General features: G+C 32.5%; 2 protein-coding genes across 2 annotated transcripts; both read right to left on the bottom strand.

Moving 5' to 3' along the window:
• Positions 1-5670: 5670 nt before the first annotated feature.
• Positions 5671-10637, bottom strand: LOC25487286 (reticulon-4-interacting protein 1, mitochondrial). The gene is made up of 7 exons (XM_013609175.3): positions 10264-10637; positions 9705-9932; positions 7301-7374; positions 7020-7179; positions 6491-6610; positions 6261-6369; positions 5671-6180 (listed from the first exon to the last, which is right to left on the bottom strand). Exons 1-7 carry the CDS (start codon positions 10474-10476, stop codon positions 5999-6001), a joined length of 1086 nt encoding a protein of 361 aa, XP_013464629.1. The 5' UTR covers positions 10477-10637; the 3' UTR covers positions 5671-5998.
• An 817-nt stretch (positions 10638-11454) lies between these two features.
• LOC25487285 (RNA exonuclease 4) lies at positions 11455-15756 on the bottom strand. Its single transcript, XM_024776814.2, has 9 exons — positions 15596-15756; positions 15448-15517; positions 15242-15323; positions 14614-14695; positions 13221-13329; positions 12769-12857; positions 12604-12668; positions 12429-12507; positions 11455-11895 (listed from the first exon to the last, which is right to left on the bottom strand). The coding sequence occupies exons 1-9, from the start codon at positions 15647-15649 to the stop codon at positions 11773-11775; spliced, it is 753 nt and encodes a 250-aa protein (XP_024632582.1). The 5' UTR covers positions 15650-15756; the 3' UTR covers positions 11455-11772.
• Positions 15757-16792: the final 1036 nt, after the last annotated feature.

Below are 16792 nucleotides of genomic sequence, written 5' to 3'. Positions count from 1 at the left end.
TAAAAAAGAATACTTCATTCATCATCTTTTTTATGACTCATATCAAGTATTCTACAATTAATAATTCACACTCTATTCAACTTCTAATCATGGGAAATGGTTGGAATCAAGGAGAGAACCGAATTGAACATATATAAACATAAACATACATAAGATACATATCACACATGATATGAGTATGTGATCCCATTTGAGATGTGTTATCTTTCAACAAATATTAATATGTAGCTGAGAAAGGAACGTGGCCAGATCATTGAAGAAGGATGCAGTAGCAGAAGCAGACGAAGTAGAAATCAATGGTGGACAAATTATAATTTAGCCTTGGGAGTATCGTATTCTTTAACAAAATTCATGACAAGTACAGACATTAATATTTTATGTTTCAATAACAAATACTAAAATAATGAACAGTGTACTATGTACTACAGTGTCTGTCTCTAACTCCTAGCTTTTTCCCATTTCTCAATATTAATTTTCACAGTCCTTCTCACAAGACGCTATTATTATTCTTACTTGTTTTCTTAACTGCTAGTTTTTTTTTTCACTTAGGATGGAAAACAACATTTTTAATCATTGCAAGATTTTTTTTTATAAACATTGGACAAATAATGTATAAAACTATAGTTTATATTAGTTGCTCATAAACTTAATTTTTTAAGTAAGAAAAAACAATGAAAGCAAAAGTGGCATTTAGAAAATAAAAATGAGAAAATAAGGGTGGTTTGGAAAGGATGCCATGCCACATGGGAATTAGAAAGAGGCAGAGATTAATAGGATAGGGACGAGGTGAAAAAACAAACAATGAGGAATGTGCATCGCACGTGATCGCACTTCAAAAGCTTTGCAAATTCATGCCTCCAATCATCGTGTTACTCTTACTCCCTAATCAAAACCATGCATATACAATAAGGATTTCTTCATGTAATACTATAGATTATTCTTTTCTTCTTCATGTTATGTGATTGTCTATACTCATTCACTAATCAGTTAAATTAAACTTAAACGATGTAAGTCAACTGACAATGTCGATATTATTAGACTAAATAAATATATTCGCAATTTAAAACGTTGCAGACTTACAGTTGCGTATCAATTTTAAATAATATTTTATTACTTTGTCTAAATTACGAAAAGAAAGAAAAAAAAACGCTCACACACATAAATATACACACTTAAGTCCTTATTATAAGAAGAAGAAAAAAAAAAACATCAAAATCAATACACTAATTAATTAATTAATTAGTGTAAAGGAAAATACAGTATAAATGAAAAGTGTATGCACGCGCATGAAAAGGAGAGTAGTCATGAGATTTTATAATAGGCTTAACGTTCCTTTTTGCTTAGAATTGTGCTTTTGTTTTTTGACTCACTATGCTCCCCACGTATATCATAGAAATCTGCGCACATGTTGCGCGTGCAAGGAAAAAAACTTGTCCTAGCAAAAAAATTATCAACCATTCAAAGACTCAAAATCATAGTGAAATATATATTCAACATTTTTAATCATTAGTACTTTGTTTAGTAAAAGAATCATTAATACTTGTTTTTTGTTTTTCTTGACAAAATCACTAATACTACTTGCTAACAAGACCGTTAATTAAATGATGGTGGCCATATAGCCACATATATTGGTAAACAACCCTACATATATATAACGATCTCATTTCAAGTCACATGCACAAAGAAAATGCATTGAATACTAATATAGGTTAAACATGGTGTGGTCCTGCATCTTCATGAAGAGTTTACTCAATTCAATAGAAAGAGAGAAGAAGGACATAACATATCCTATCCTATGATCCTAACTCCAAAGTTGAATGATAACCAAAATAATAAGTGGGTCAAGGTTACTTCAAAAGAAGGGTCTTGACCATGCATTAACCACTACTTGACAAAACTGATACTACTAAATGTGCATTATGGAAACAGGAAAGCAGATTGTATAAATACTACTCCTTCAATAAAGAATTCAATAACTTTTCTTTTTCATTGCGGGTTTGTATCAATTAATAATAATAATAAGAGATATACATGACATGACATAAATTTATTATTAATCATTTTTTCATGAAAAAATATATTGTTAATAATATTTTTTTAATGTTCTACAAATTTTTTCAATGAAGATGATTTTATTTTATGCACAGATAAACATTAAATATGAAGATATCTTTCGATCGAATTTTGGTTCGTACATTGTAAGAGTTTTACCCCTTACCTAAGATCCAACTTTGTTGGTTTTTTTAAAGAGTGTGTCACAATCTTAAGCGTTAGGCAATATAAAATTGATAGTAATATAATTTTTGGGGTTTTCTGCATGAGACCCGGCTTTGAGGTAAAGCCAACACCAAAAAAAGAGTCATGTAATGCTTTTCAAGGTTAATAATACTTTCAAAAAGGTGATAACTTTTTTTTTTTTGAAGAATAAAAAAAGGTGATAACTATTTAGTTGATTATTGGAAACGATACAAATACATGAAGGAAAATAAAAGTGTGTCACCCCTAATTTAATGTTACAATATGTACAAAATTAATCAAGTTGTCCATTCATCCAACCTTGCTGATTTGGTGACCACTGGTAGGTCTCATCCAAGTGTCCATACAGCCCATGTTGGATCATGACCCACCAGACTCAATATTATTGAATAATCGTATTCAAGTGAGTTTTTTTTTTTTTTTTTTTTTTTTTATTTTTTTTTTTTATATAAGTATTCAAGTGAGCTTAGAGTCTGTTTAAAAGAATATGTTTATAACTTTTTAACCTACCCACAAATTGAAAATTGACCTATGATAAAAAAAAATATTGACAATTTGTCAAGATTGCTTATGTTTTTTTAACTCTCCGATTCCTCAAAAAAATAGGCATCAGTAATTCGAAATTTGCATGAGAGGTAAGTAAAGTTTGGTAAAAAATTGTTCCTATCAAAAATCGAATTTGGATTCTCTCAAACGATTCGTACTAGATTGCTTCTGTTTTATTATAACAACATATCATTTATATTGAAATGACATAACTACATTATGCTTTTTAGGGTGTATTTGGTTTGTAGAACAGCAAGTACTGTACAAGAAAGAACAACACAATGCAAGGGAGAACAACACAGGACAAATTTTTATGGCATTGAATAATTTTTTGTTTTATACGATTTTTGGAGGACGAAATGTTATTTTGGTATTTTAGACAACCTGTACGTAGGACAAAAAAGTTGTGTTGTGGTTTGGTGAGGGACAAAAATATCAGTTTTTGTCCTGTCCCTTGCCTCCAGTTTGTCATGTACCTGAAACAGTTTTACAAATCAAACACTGGACAATTATAGTTGTTCTGTTCTGTCCTTCGTTTTTTAGCAAATCAAACGCACCCTTAGTATCAATAACAATATGAGCAAATAGTCACTTTGGTCCCTGACTCTGCACCTCGTTGTCACATAGGTCCCTGACTCAGGATTAAATACAAATAAGTCCCTGACTCTGCACTTCCGTTATCACTTTAGTCCTTGACGTTAAAAAAAATCTGTTAAGTGATGATGTGGCGCATATGAGGTGTCACAGAGACCAAAGTGAAAGTAGAAAATGGTCATTTAATTCCTAAATCCTTAAATCTCAAATCCCTAAATGTCATTTAATTTTCTCTTTTGTTCAAAATTAATCTTCCATTAAACACAACTTATTGTTAGGTCTCTGACTGTGCATACTTACTATCAGTTAGGTCCCTGACAATGAATTAGCAAATCGATTAGCATCTATTACTCTTGATTATTGTTATATTCACATGATAATTCATATCTCTACCCGCAGGTCTGAGTATACAATAATCAAGAGCTCAAGATATATTCAAATGATAATTCATTTCTATTGAATTTCTTTTAACATAATTTCTAACTCAAAATTTGTTCTACTTAGTAGGTACTAGTGCTACATCTAACATAAGTTGTTTATGTTTTCAAGTTTATTATCAAATTTCTCACTTTAATTTTATCTTTCATGAGAAGCTAAAGCATAAGTTCTTTCATGTTACTTAATAGCTAAAGCATACCATTGAATCAACACCTTCTTGTACAAATCACTTTCTTGTACAAATCTGAATTGCATTGTCTATGCACAATGTCTTACACTATGGTAATAATAATCACAACAGGGAACTTCAAGCCTGTGTATTTTATTGTTTTTGAAAGACACAAAAAAAAAAAATCAAGCTATTACTTTAAAATACTTACATGGATTATATTAAACACACTGTTCATAATTCCTTTCTCTATATATGTAATCTTGATGCCATTATATACTAAAGGGAGAAAGAGGTAACATAACCACTACACTATGACACTACTATGAAACTCCAAACCTTAGCCCAACATATTATTGCCTCAAGATCAGCTTTCAAGCCAAAAAAAGTCCCTAATAGCCTGGAACTTTAGTGAAATTTCGTGTTTACTGTCAGGGACCTAACTGATAGTAAGTATGCACAGTCAGGGACCTAACAGTAGGTTGCTGTTTAATGGAAGATTGATTTTGAACAAAAAAGATAATTAGATGACATTTAAGGATTTAAAATTTAGGGATTTAGGGATTTGATATTCAATTTGGGGATATTGATTTTTGGTTCAGGGACCAAAGCGACCATTTTCTACTTTCACTTTAGTCCCTATGACACCTCATATGCGCCACATCATCACTTAACATATTTTTTAACGTCAGGGATTAAAGTGATAACGGAAGTGCAGAGTCAGGGACTTATTTGTATTTAATCCTGAGTCAGAGACCTATATGACAACTAGCTGCAGAATCAGGGACTAAAGTGACTATTTACTCATAACAATATATAAAGGGGATACATCATTTTGGACTATACTCTTACTTCCATTTGTACTCTCTCATTAAAATATAAATAATTCACAACAATAGGAACAATATTGTTTATGAGAGGAACAATATTAAATACTATAAAAAAAATCTTATGTTGATCTTATATAAAAACATATTGTGTTTTGATGTAAAAAAATTATTCTAATTTTACCGTTCAATAAATAAAGATAACATACAATTGAGTCTAACGCAAGTGGTTGATGCGTAGGATGTGAGTATTGTAAAACCTAAATTACTGATACAAATCTTTAATGTGTGTGTGTGTGTTCACGCACATGTGTTCATGTAGTAAACTTTTTTCTATAAAGAGAAATGCTAGGGTCAGTCATTTTAACACACTCCAATAGAAATAAGCCGTTTTGACTCATTTTGACATTTAAGAACTTCTCAATTTGTTGGGATTTTGATCCTCCAAAAGTAAGAAAATCAAGGATTGTTATTTTTAAAAACTTAAGATTTGTTATGACTTACCTACAATATCTACCTTTGATTTATTAATTTGATATTATTCACTTAGTTTAGAGGAGCCAAATCCCAGTTTGTCGATTGTGTGTGAACCGTGCGTGATCACTGATCACAAAAAGATGGAAATAACTTGTTCCTAACCGTTCAAATTATATAAAAGCAAACAAACAAATGTTTCCTGACAATGTTCATGAGATATGGTTATTTGAACTTGAATGACAAATGATGCTTGCCTCTCACTCTCTAGCACCTATATATAGGGTAATACAATCTCCAAACTTTCTGCTAATAATTGAACCGTATTCACTTTCAACGTTACAAGTAAAGAGAACAAGATTAGGCTACAGAAAATAAGTGCAACTGACACATTGGATTTATTGAGGCATAAAGTCATTCCCACACCTTTTACAAGTGGACATGACTACAAACAGAACAGATGTATACAGCTCAAGGCATCACACAAAATTCTCAACAAATTTACAGGTTTTTTTATTGGATATTAGGAATCTAAATTTACAAAAAAAGTTTCACTTTCTATCATACAGTAAAAACCCAGAAGAAAAAAACACTGTCTATTTCTCAATTAATTGTGGAACAATCCATTGAAGAGGAGACCCAAAATAGGCTGAAAAATCTAGACTAGCAACTCCCTATTATGAGCTTGAGGCCTTCAATCAAATTCTAGCACCACTTTACCTTGAATGATTCTCTTGTCTTTTGCCTCATGAGCTTCTTTTACTTGTGTTATGGGAAACGTTTTATCCACAGGTATCTTCATCTTCCCTGCTTCACATAGTTTTCGAATCTCAATTAGGCCTTCTATGTCAGACCTCATGAATACCCATGAGTATTCTGCATCACAAGGATTTTTTAGGATTAGGCTTCACATTTCTAAACAGAAAAAGAAAGCACAGCAGACTGAGAACTTTTACCTATTCCGTTAGAGAGTCGGTATTGAATCTGTTTTCTCAATAAAAAAGCTGTAGCGGCGGGAAGACCAAGAGTCAGACCAAGCCTATCAGCCAAGGATGCTGCTTCACCCTTCAAAATAAGAGAAAAAGATAGATTAAAGCACAGATGTAGCTTACTAAAAAAACTCAAAAAAACCGACCTAACAAGTATGGTGAAAACAAAAAAAAAGCAATAAACCTAAATATTCTACCTGAAGTGTCATATAATGTCCACCTCTTCTCAGAAAACTAATGCCCATACGTTCTGTATCTGGCACACCAATTGTGTCCAAAACAGCATCAAACTTTCCCTTTATAGTCAATTCATAATTCTGCCAATCAAGAATGAAGTAAGTCATAGAGGTCTAATGCAAGATGCACTTCCATGAAGAAAACATCAGCTTAAAGATCAAACTATCTTAGTATTATGATCATATATCGTAACATTCAGTTTATAATTGGTTATATTGGTTTTAGAATCAGTTAAATTAGTTACTAGTGTGGTTTAGTTAGTTCAAGTGTTTTCTTTTACTGCGTGCTATTGAATTGAAATACCAATGGAGTCAACTATGGTGTTTTGGAAGAGTGAATCAGATATTCAGATGGCAAGCAGCCTAACATGTCACAAAAAGAAATTGTACATTTTATTTCATAAAACAAAATATAATAACAATGTCTGTGATTATTGTAATACCTAAACAAATGTTTGGAAATATAATACAAAAGAAAATTCAGAACAACCTCAGAAAGATAATCAACAGCTTGCTCAGCACCGGCTGCTAACATTCGTTCAACGCTTTGGCTTCCACAGGTAGTTGTGACAGAGCAGCCAGCAGCCACCGCAAGTTGAATAGCAGAAAACCCTACAGCACCTCCGCCTCCCACTACTAATATCCTTTGCCTGTTTGACATGGACTAAAAGTTATGGGTGAAAATGAAAACTCTAAATGTAAAATGATGACATGCAAGAGAAAAAAATTATTTCCACGGATGGAAATCATATCTCAGCATTATAAACATACCCCTCAGTTATTCTAGCAGTACCATTTAGAGCACGCCAAGCTGTCAGTGCAGCAAAAGGAATGGCACTTGCTTCCTACAAGATAAAAATCAAGAAAAACATGCCTTCAATGACCCAAAGTAAATAAAGGGGGAAAACTGATGGTCAAGTGTTCAATTAGAAAGCACAAACAATATTGTAACAAGTAATTATTGAGAGTGATGGCGAAACCAATGAATTGGGCATAACTAGACAAAGATTGTTGTTTTTAAGAGTTAAAGGATTGAATAAGAAATAATCACAAATTGGACAATCAGCAGTTGAAGGAAATTCTAGATCACACATAAATCAAAATCATTTTACTCCAGGAAACATAACAACCAGCTCTTTCTCAGCGCACAAAACTACAGCATTACAGCTCTGTAATCCAACATATTCCGACTTGTTTACCAATCATTGGTTCTTTTTCTTTGACCAATGAGAATTTCATTCTCTCAGACTTCAAACTACCAAACCCCCAAGGTAACTGCACATGAAGGTAATATATACAATAGGTAAGAAAAATAGGAATGAGAGAAAGAGACGTGGTTCCTCTAAGACCAGCGCTTCACTTTCGTGACATGACCAAAGTGTAGTGTAGGGAGTAGATTTTGATCAATTCATTGTTGTTACTCACACTAACTACTGATCTCTTGAAAGGAATATAGGGCATAAATATGAAAGGAATATGGGGAATGGATATGAAAGGAATACGGGAGATGATGTAGGTAGATGGTAGTGGAATATATTTCATCATTATCTTAACGGACAATTTTCCATCTAAATGTTGGTATAAGTAAGCTCCACACTTCAACTTTCAGAACCCCCTCACTTCAGCATAACTTAATACAAAAGAAGGTTAAAAGGGAAATGCTCTTGGGGATCAAAACAGAAACAGACCTAATGTTTTTCAATGACAGTGCATGAAATCACAAACCTTCCTAAGGCTTTGATTGCGAGTTTGGAGGGGAAGGGAGGGGAGGGCTTTGTAAAAAATGAAGGATCAAGTGGAATAAATAGAGGACATTGGGGGCAGAGGGCTTTGTGGGTTCATTTTTCTTCATAATACAAAATCCCCCTTGTTTTAGGAAACTCAAATTGTATTGGAGGGGGTTTTTTGGGGGGTTTATATGAATTCGTCAAATTTAATCCATGACATTATAATATTCTTAAAATTAAAAATATATCAATCATAAATATAAAATTATCATTCTCTAAAAAAATACATTTTCAAAAAATGTGAAAGATTTCTCCATTTCCCCCCTATATTTCCCACCCTCAAAGCCCTCCCCTCCAAACTCGCAAACAAAGCCTAAGATACTTGATAACATATTAAAGGCGATAAAATAATACAAAGTGAGAAGGAAAGAAAAAGGATTGAATGTTAGTTATTATCATGCGTAGTCTTCAGGTGTGAATACAAGTACTTGTAGAGCTGTTGGTCACAACGGTAACCAAATTCTATTATAACTGCTCTGTGATAGAAGCCCGAACAAACTAAAATATAGATTCAGTTACAACAGGGCTATGCATACCTAAAGCCAATAGTAAGCACAAATGCAGTACAATAACATACTTTAGAGAAAGATACAAATAAAATTTAAAAACCTTTGAGGGCATCAAAACATAATCAAGAGAACTCTAAACATCCAACTCTATAGATTTCAACTCAATTTATATCAAGCTTAGTTCGGATAAACTTCTTAAGAAGCACTTATGAAAAAAGAAATATCAAAAGAATCTTGCAATATTTATAATATCACTCAGATGTTGAAAAACGTCAACCCAGATGTTTAAAGAACCTTGCACTTGTCAAAAACTTCTTAAGAAGCATTTAATAGTTGATGATTTATGTAAGGAAGGCAGGAGCTAAAAGTGTTTTGACTGTTATGATAAAACAAAGTGCAAAACGAGATGTTGTCATTTATAATTCTTTGACGGATGGGTATTTCTTGGTTAAGGAAGTGAACAAGACCAAATATGTATTTAACACTATTGCTCGAAGGGGAGTGAAACCTGATCTTCACAGTTACAGTAATTAGAGGTTTTTCAAACAACAAATTATGGTATAAGCCAAAATTAGCTTTTGCATCTCAAATTGTGACAAGAGCAATCTATCATTTAACTTCTCTATAAACAACTACAACCTCATACGAACTTTCTATAAGTGAGGAACTATAAACATATTTTTCTTAAGAAACTTCAATAAGCTAGGAATCTCATCCAAACTAAGTCTTCACTAACTGCTCAACAAAATTATAAATATTAAGTTCAACTTACATAACAAAACTATTACTCATTGCATGTCAATTTAAACATTTCTTTTTCCTAAAATCACTATTAATAATAACAATGTATAAAATTAAAAACAACACGAGAACACATACCACATGAGAAAGTGAATCTGGTTTTGAAGTAACTTCTTCTTCAGAAAGAATTGCATAATCAGTATAAGTCCCCCTAACAGCAGTTGGATGCAAAGCCCCAAAAACCTGTTGCCCCACAGTCACCGACTTCACCGAAGCACCAACCGCCGCCACCTCCCCACTTACATCCCGGCCCAAAATAATCGGCAGAAGCCGCTCAAAAACTGAACGCCCATAACCAACACGCATCTGCAACCAAAAACAAAACACATTGTTAGAAAAAATTTCATCAATATTGACACAACCCATTATTCAAGAATGAAACTTTTATAGCAAAAAATGAAAAATTAGCATAGCCCATTATGCAAAAATGAAATTTCCATAGAAAAATGAAAAATTTAGAATGACCCATTAGGCAAAAAATGAAACTTTCATAGCGAAAAAGGAAAATTAGCATATGCAAGAAAATTTGATAGTAAAAATGAAAAATTGGGAATGAGCCACTATGCAGGAATGAAACATTTGATTGGAAATATGAAAAATTGGGATGGCCCATTAAGCAAAAATGGAAGAAACTGACCCGGGTGTCTAGAGGGTTGATGGAAACTGCACGAGAGTGAACGAGGACTTCGTTGGGTTTGAGAGGAGGGACTTCGACATTGGGGTGGATTTCGAGGTTTTGGGGTCCACCAAAAGAGGGAAGAAGAACAGCTCTACAGGTAGAAACATGGCGGAATTTGGAGGGAGAATGGGTGATGAGGGTTCTGAGTCGGTTATTGATCGGAATTCGCATCTTGAGGTGAAGGTGTTTGGTTGGAGTGTTGAATTTGAGGAGTGTGCATGTAAAGTAATGTGAGTGAGAGAGAAGAGTGTGAGAAAAAGAGGGAACGTGTCTCTGTTTTGGAACGCAGAAAGAAAGACCTGAGTGCTGCGGTGGCTTGAAAAAAGGGTTACATATCCTATATCAACATTAAAGTTTTCTGGTCGATAAAAAATTGATTCATTTGTAAAATCGTGGTTTAACTTTTGTGATTATGAGGATCTGTTTGATGATTGATACGTAAGTAGTGTTTGGACATTGGAACTTCTCTAATTCTAATGGATGTTTGAAATTCAACTCATTTAAACTTTCTATTAACAGAAAAATATCAACACAGAATTCGTAATTTATTTTTTTAAGGGCATTTCTCACAAGGAAAAAAAAAAAGTAGAATAGTCTGAAATGATTTTCTGTACATTTCATAGTGAACTTTCACATTCATCTTCAGTATAGACTTATCTTGAAAAGGAAAAAAAAATCTAAACTAAAACAGAAAAATTACTAACATGGAATACTAATTACATGCTGCTGATCTTTCTCAGTGATGTTGTTAGTTTATATTGGTGTTTAACGTGACCAAAAATAGTGGCCATAATCTTATATCTAAAGACGCCTAGTAAAGTACTATCTTCAAATAAGTTGATATATGAACTCGTTTACCGTCTAAAAATATTCCTCTCAGTTCGTAGAACCAATAGGAATTTGCATGAAAATAAGCTTTACTTTGGTCAAGCTCTTGTTAAGGTTTTGCAAAACATAATTACTTCACTTATTGGCTTTTCATAGCATGGTACACTTATGGTTTATCTAGCTCAACCTCCTAACATTAGGGAGAAAATAGAATTATGACCATCTAGTAAAAAAATAAATGATTTAAATGTAACTAATTTTATAATTTTTTATATGTATACATGCATATAGTCACACAACTGTTCATTTTGTAATCAATCATTTTAACTAAATCGCATTTTTCTGAGTTAAATCCATATTATAATTGAATCCATCACTATCTGCCTACTTTAACAGGGTTTTCCTGCCAATTTTAGAGAGAAAGTACAAAACAGAATAACAGTGAGATACCCTGCAAATACAAAACTGATCTTATAGTAACTCAAAAACTATTTTTTCCCCTTTGTAACTTGAGTTCTAATTCAATTTAAGCAATACAATAACCATTGAAGGAGAGAGTCCCTGACAATAATGTTTTTGAATACAAGGCAGCCAATGCTATGATGCAATTCCAGCATGGTTGGCATAAAAAGCATATCTTCATTCTTTTGCATCTTTATTCTTCTTCCGTTTCTTTTGCTTCCGAAAGTTACCTTTTATGCTTTTCTCCCATTCTTTTCTATTTTTTTGGTAAAGCATCATAGCAGCGCGGGCATCGTCTATCTGAAACAACTTTTATTTGTTAGATCTATGGATTCAGCTGTCTTGCAAGCCCAACACTAGCAACGTGCAAGTTCTGGGAGATTAAGGAAAATAAAAAACCAAAATGGCAACTTCAGTTTCTTAAAGCTAGTGAAAATATTATCCTCGATAAACAATTGCCATTTATCCAACATACTACGATAATAGGACCTTGTTTGGATAAACAACTTAATTAAATGCTTATAGAACAAAGACTTACCATATAAGCGCTTATGTATAAGCTACTTTTCTAACAAAAAGATAAAATCAAATCAAATTCTTTTTATATAAGCTATAACTATAAGTTGTTTTCATAAGATATCATGGAGAGCTTATGGACATGTCATAAATAAGTTGCTTCCATAACTTCTCTTAAATAGTCACACAAGTACTTACCCAATAGATAAACTCAAATAAGCCAATTTAAACAGGCTCTAATGGTTATATTATACTTGTCCAGAGACCACATAATATAAGAGGATGGGAGGGATACGCAAAAAGCTAGATAAACTAACCGGGCAATGCTCTCCTGTTTGAATCTTAGCACCAAGATGTTCCGAAGCAAGATGCCGTAATGCTACTCTACCAGTTGATCTGGTTAAACCCAACAGTGTGTTTATCAAAACATATTACAGGAACATTTGGCATAAAAAAGTACAGAGCAAAACAGTAGGACAATTTTGACAGTACCTTAGAAACGGCGGGTACTCGGAGGTATCTCGTATATCCTTTTTAGGATGACTTAATAACAATGCCTGTAAAAGTACAGTGATAGGTTCATAGATTACAGACTGATAACAGAAAAAATATTCATGTAAATCTTGGAAAAGAGAGAAAAACGACTAAAAAATGGACCTTGAGATCATTGGACAGGGCATGACCTACAAGGATCCTTCCGTGGATCAACTCTGCCACCTTCTTCTGAGCAGTACAAAAATCCTTTGCTGCAGATGAAAGATAAAATTGCTTATCAGTGTGTGAATCATAATGTATTAATGTAAATGATTAGGAAAAATATTGTTCCTCATAGTGGTATTAAGCTATTACAACTTCTTTCAAGGCGATGCTTTTGTAGTTATTATTGTTAGTAAAAACAAAATATGAGAAGGTTACTAACTTCCAGATGCAATGAAATTTCATATTTCTACTAGGATTGAAAGTCAGAATATTTCACTCCAAAATAATATTTCTCAACTTAAACATTAGATGTCAAACTACCTCATATCTGTTGAAATTTTATGTTGAATGCTTTCAATTCAACTATAATTTGAAAATTTAGAATGTAGACAAAGGAATATTATGTGAACCTTTTCTCAGATCTCGAGGTCTTATGCCGCTAATTTTAGTACGGAAATCAACAACCCGCTCCATTGGCCGTACAAACTCGTCATAAATAACATTGCCCCACTTGTTTACCTGCCATCAACTGAACTAATGTTAAAAATATGACTGAACAAGGCAATGGGAGATGAAATGAAAATAATGATGATTTATTTACGTTAATGTTGAAGAAATTCAGGAATTAATAATAACTTATTTAGTATTTTGGTTGTACTACTCAAAAATCAGGATTCAGGACCACTTGAATCTCTTCAGTAAGAATTCTTCCCAGAGTCCAGATTGAATTTGACTTCACATATATACAAGATTTATATATTTATATATACCGAGAGAACCTACTGTTGATGTAGCAAAAAAATTTATCTTATTATTATTATAAAGTATAATGTTTTCAACAATGGGCTCTACATTACTTGGATATGTTTTAAGGTACAATATTAGTTGTACCTTAAACATATCCAAGTAATGTAGGGCCAAATAATGCTCATCTGACTCTAGCACTTAAACAATATGTTTATTCAAGGTAATAAAGTACAAGAAACGGGTTCTTAATATTATGGTAGTCATGTTCTGTCAAACAAATATTTGTTCTTATATAGTGCTATCAATAGCCGAGCGGCAAAAATCTAGAGTAGTGATATTTCTACAACCATTTTGTGACAACTTTTGAGACAGCCTTATTTTTCTCTCTTTTGATTGGTCAAAAACAATAGAGAAAAAAAGGAAGAGAGAAAGAGTAAGAACAAAATGAAAGTATGAGAGAAAGTTGTCTCAAAATGGTTGTACATATATCACTTTTCAAAAATCTACTACGTTAAATAGGATGTAGCGTTGAGGGAAAATAGTGGAGGCCGCCTAACAGTTGAAATGAGACAATAATATATATGAAGAAAAAAAAAGGTACACTGGATACAAATAAAAAAAGGGAATGGAGGCAGAGCATAACTTACATATTGAAAGGTTTACATATTACGATAAATATATGAAAAAGACTCGCAACTCTCCAGTTTTTTTTAAAATAAATAAATAAATAAATAAGTCATGTTTTACAAACATGCAGATTCTTCAGTTTTTTAATTTAAAAAGCCCTAAAATTCTCTCCTTTTATCCGCTTTGGCCGCAACATTAGCTACCAGAAACTGGAATAGCAGCCGCTATTGCCACTACATCAGTTAGCAGATATTGGAATATCAAGTGCTATTGCCCTAATACTAATAGTGAAACTATGATAGCACCACAGTTTCATATAGAATTCATCAAAATCAGATATGTTATAATGCTATCACCACTATTTGACAATACTATGAGAAACAAGAATCTCAAAAGACAATAACAAGATGAAACGGCACAGATAATTACCAGCGTTACTCTTCCAAGGGCACTTTTGTTTCCTTGACCAACCCCAACCATTTCACAATCCATGGCCACTGCATCTGTCACACTGCCAAATGGTTAATATGTTAAAGTACGATGAACTCTAAAACAGATTAGAAAGCTCCATAATAACACAATACGGCTAGATAAAATGAGACGAATACAATACAAAGAGAGGAAGAAAAAAAATAAAATACTAGCTAAGAAAGACGCCATAATATTGTACTATATAATATTTAACCAACTCATTAATCACGAGATATTTTAATACTTTCTCTTATAGCTACTCTAGGTCTTCCTCTCCCTCTAGTGATTTGACCACCCTCTGTCTGATATACTCTTCTTAACGCAAAATTTACGTCTTTTCTCTACATGTTCAACCCACCTAAGACGAATTTACCTCAACTCCCTCCCTCCCTCCCTCTCTAATCATGTCATTTCTAGTCATGTCTTGTCTAGTCTTACCACACATTCAAAACAACATTTTCATCTATGCTGCACTTAATATCAAAATGTAAATGCAATCAATTTCCCGCATCAAATAAACAAGAAAAAAATACATAAGAAAACGCATAATTCAGTATACACCAAATATAAACATCACTATATTCACCTTGCATCGTCATTCACAGGAGCAAGAGGGTTAATCTCACAATCATCAGAATCATCATCATCAATCCTCCCTTTACGTTTCCCTGTCAAAAAAAAACATTTTTCCAAAAAAAAAAAAACTCAAACTACAATACAATGGAAGTTGCATGATTCTTAAACACAAAACAAGCAACACCCAGAAGAAGAAAAAATGAAATATTATATTACCCAATATTGAATTTGGCGCGTCATCATCATTGAAGTTCCTTGAAGCTTTTGGGCCATTAAGATTCAGCTTCTGCAAAAGGTTAAACAGCAATAAAGATAAGAATATGTGTGTATAGATGAAAGAGAAGAAGAAGAATAGAGGGAATACTTGTTTGAGTTGAACCCAATTAGGGTTCATTTGGTTTTGATTGGATTTCTTCATGGATTCGCCGCCACAACGTGCAATCTTCAAAATCAGGGTTTAAGCTTCCACCGTTCAAGTTTCAAGTTTGAAGACAGACAGAGAAAATATGTTAGTGCTAAATGACGCCGTTTTTTCAGAGTTTTTTAATTTCATTTAATTTTTTGCGTTAAATATGTTTTTGGTCCTTATAAATATGTCAATTTTTCGCTTTAGTCCCTCTAAAATTTTCCTTCAACTTTTAGTTCCTATAAAATTTTCAATCATTACTTTTAGTTCCTATTTTTAATTTAATTTTTGTATTTTTTTAATGAAATTGTGCCGAAATGTGTAAAATATTCTAAAAAAATTTGCTAAAAAAAAATAGAACTTTTTAAAAAACACAAATTAAATATGAATTTTTAACCGTAAAAAATATAAAAATTCATATTAAATTTATGTTTTGTTAAAAAATTCTAATTTTTTTGGAGTGATTCTTATAATATTATGAATTTTTCTGAAAACTTTTATTAAAAAATATGAATTCAACGAATGAGTTTACTTTAAAAGAGCGACCAAAAGTGAAGATTGAAAATTTGAGAGGGACTAAAATTTGAAGGAAAATTTTAGAGGGACTAGAACGAAAAGTTGACATATTTATAGGGACTAAAAACATATTTAATCTTTTTTTTTAGTTTGTGTTTAATTTAAAAAAAAAATGATTAATTGTGTTGAAATGTAATAAAAGGTATAATAGTGGAAGAAAAAAAACAACGATCCCTAAGTTTTTGTGTTGCATTGACCGAGTATAGATAGTTTAATTGTTTTCTAACAGAATGCACATAATTTTGTCAAAATAATTTTATTAGAGATAGCTAGTGGGATATGCTTTGTAATTCTTGGATGTAAAATAAATCAGGCGCAGAGATTGTATTGATGCCTTGTGTTAATGGAGCTCAGCTTTCAAATTATGCTACTAAACCCCCACAAATGGCACCATTATGCTTTTCATTTGTCATCTTTTATTTATAGCTGGTTATATGCTAAGTGGATCTGTCTTCTGCGATTCTCCTGATGTGAAGCGACTGCAGCAAACAATTTCCATTGTTTTTATCAATGAGGAAAACAAACAAAATAACAATAATTGGTCAACAATGGAATCTATAATCCCAGTTAATGCACCGT

The sequence above is a fragment of the Medicago truncatula genome, chromosome 2, assembly GCF_003473485.1.
Source record: "Medicago truncatula cultivar Jemalong A17 chromosome 2, MtrunA17r5.0-ANR, whole genome shotgun sequence".
Taxonomy (NCBI): Eukaryota; Viridiplantae; Streptophyta; class Magnoliopsida; order Fabales; family Fabaceae; genus Medicago; species Medicago truncatula.
This window is presented reverse-complemented; position numbering and strand designations above follow the sequence as displayed.

Coding starts and splice junctions, on each gene's coding strand:
- LOC25487286 (XM_013609175.3), bottom strand. CDS start 10,476: ATGCGAATTCCGATCAATAACCGACTCAGAACCCTCATCACCCATTCT. Junction 7,375..9,704: donor CAGATTCACTTTCTCATGTG/GTATGTGTTCTC, acceptor TTTATCTTGTAG/GAAGCAAGTGCCATTCCTTT. Junction 6,181..6,260: donor CCGACTCTCTAACGGAATAG/GTAAAAGTTCTC, acceptor CTTGTGATGCAG/AATACTCATGGGTATTCATG.
- LOC25487285 (XM_024776814.2), bottom strand. CDS start 15,649: ATGAAGAAATCCAATCAAAACCAAATGAACCCTAATTGGGTTCAACTC. Junction 12,858..13,220: donor ACCTCGAGATCTGAGAAAAG/GTTCACATAATA, acceptor TTTCATCTGCAG/CAAAGGATTTTTGTACTGCT. Junction 11,896..12,428: donor AAACAGGAGAGCATTGCCCG/GTTAGTTTATCT, acceptor AAGTTGTTTCAG/ATAGACGATGCCCGCGCTGC.